Raw genomic sequence first — 1,302 nt, 5'->3', positions numbered from 1 at the left:
ACAAATACGGAAGTGGAAAGGCTGTACTATTACCGAGCATGCGTATTATAAGAGGTTTTGTCTCGATCGGGAGTAAACGAAGAATGTCGAAGAAATATGTATTGATACTTTAAAAAAGTTTAAATATTTTTACTGAATGACAATCCGTCGCCAATTGCAAACGCAGGAGCGAACCAGTATGAAGGAAATGGTTGGTGGATGTTGTGTATGTTCAGATGAACGTGGTTGGGCAGAAAATCCATTAGTTTATTGTGATGGGCAAGGATGTAACGTCGCCGTCCATCAAGGTAAATATATTAATTTAAAAAATAATAATAATAATAAAATTAAATCTAAATAATTAATTAAATATTTTTTAAAATTATTTTCAACCAATCACGTTAATTAATATTTAAAGATCGTTCATCATAAACATTTAAAATAATTTTGTGTGTTTCTAGATATCTACTTTATTCCTATTGGTTGGTTTGTATTGAGAGGGATTGTGGATGATTTTAGTGTTATGTTATATATAAATATAAGTTGGAATTTAACTTAATAAATTAATTATTTCTTGTTTAAAAGAAAATTATTTATGTTTTGATTGATTTCATTGTTTGATGCTTTAATTTGTGTGTATCTATATTATAATAGTTGTTACAGATTCATTTGTTTTTGCAATTTGAATTGAAGTTCTATGTCATACAAGGCATGGGCTTAACTATGGGATCCATATTTAAATCCAGTCTAGATCCTCATACTTTATCATGGATAGTTTGAGTGGATGTTATTTCTGTCCCTTATCCAAGCTGTCTGAACATATGAATCTGGATTTTCCATAACGGATGAACTTGAACTCTGTATAAAAGTACAGAATGTATATTTGTGTGCAAAAAGTTTATAATTGATTCTTTAGTAAATGATAATGTCTTCAGCTTAAAATTATTGTAAATTCACAATGAGTATGACATGTGGAATGTACACTTATTATATGTGGAGATACTAAATTATTAAATCATATAGATTAACAATGGATGATAATATTGTAATATCAATACTGTTGAATATCTTTGGTGTAGTCGACTATGAAATATTAAATAATTTAATAGAATGATACTATTGATACTGTTTGTGTAGACTGTCGACTAGGATCATTAAGTGCACCTGAAGCACAGTTCTAGTAGGGAAGGAGGACGTAACTCATCTCTTTGGCAGTATTTGCATGCACTGATCATAGAAAGAAAAGAATATCTATTACAATTTTTGGGAGAAATATGAATTCATTAGCCTGGAGTTATATAAATTTATGATGAAGTACTTATG

The 1,302-nt window shown here is 29.1% G+C and overlaps 1 protein-coding gene across 1 annotated transcript in view; it reads left to right on the top strand.

Moving 5' to 3' along the window:
• The first annotated feature begins 136 nt into the window (after positions 1 to 136).
• Positions 137 to 1,302, top strand: part of LOC136989779 (protein AF-10-like) — an 82,517-nt gene continuing 81,351 nt past the window's right edge. The window contains 1 exon segment of the mRNA XM_067288046.1: positions 137 to 287. Within this exon segment, the coding sequence (XP_067144147.1) occupies positions 137 to 287 (151 nt within the window).

This window comes from Centruroides vittatus, unplaced genomic scaffold (assembly GCF_030686945.1).
Source record: "Centruroides vittatus isolate TY-2023 unplaced genomic scaffold, ASM3068694v2 scaffold_769, whole genome shotgun sequence".
Lineage (NCBI taxonomy): Eukaryota > Metazoa > Arthropoda > Arachnida > Scorpiones > Buthidae > Centruroides > Centruroides vittatus.
Note: the sequence above shows the minus strand (reverse complement) of the source record. Positions and strands in the feature narration are given on the sequence as shown.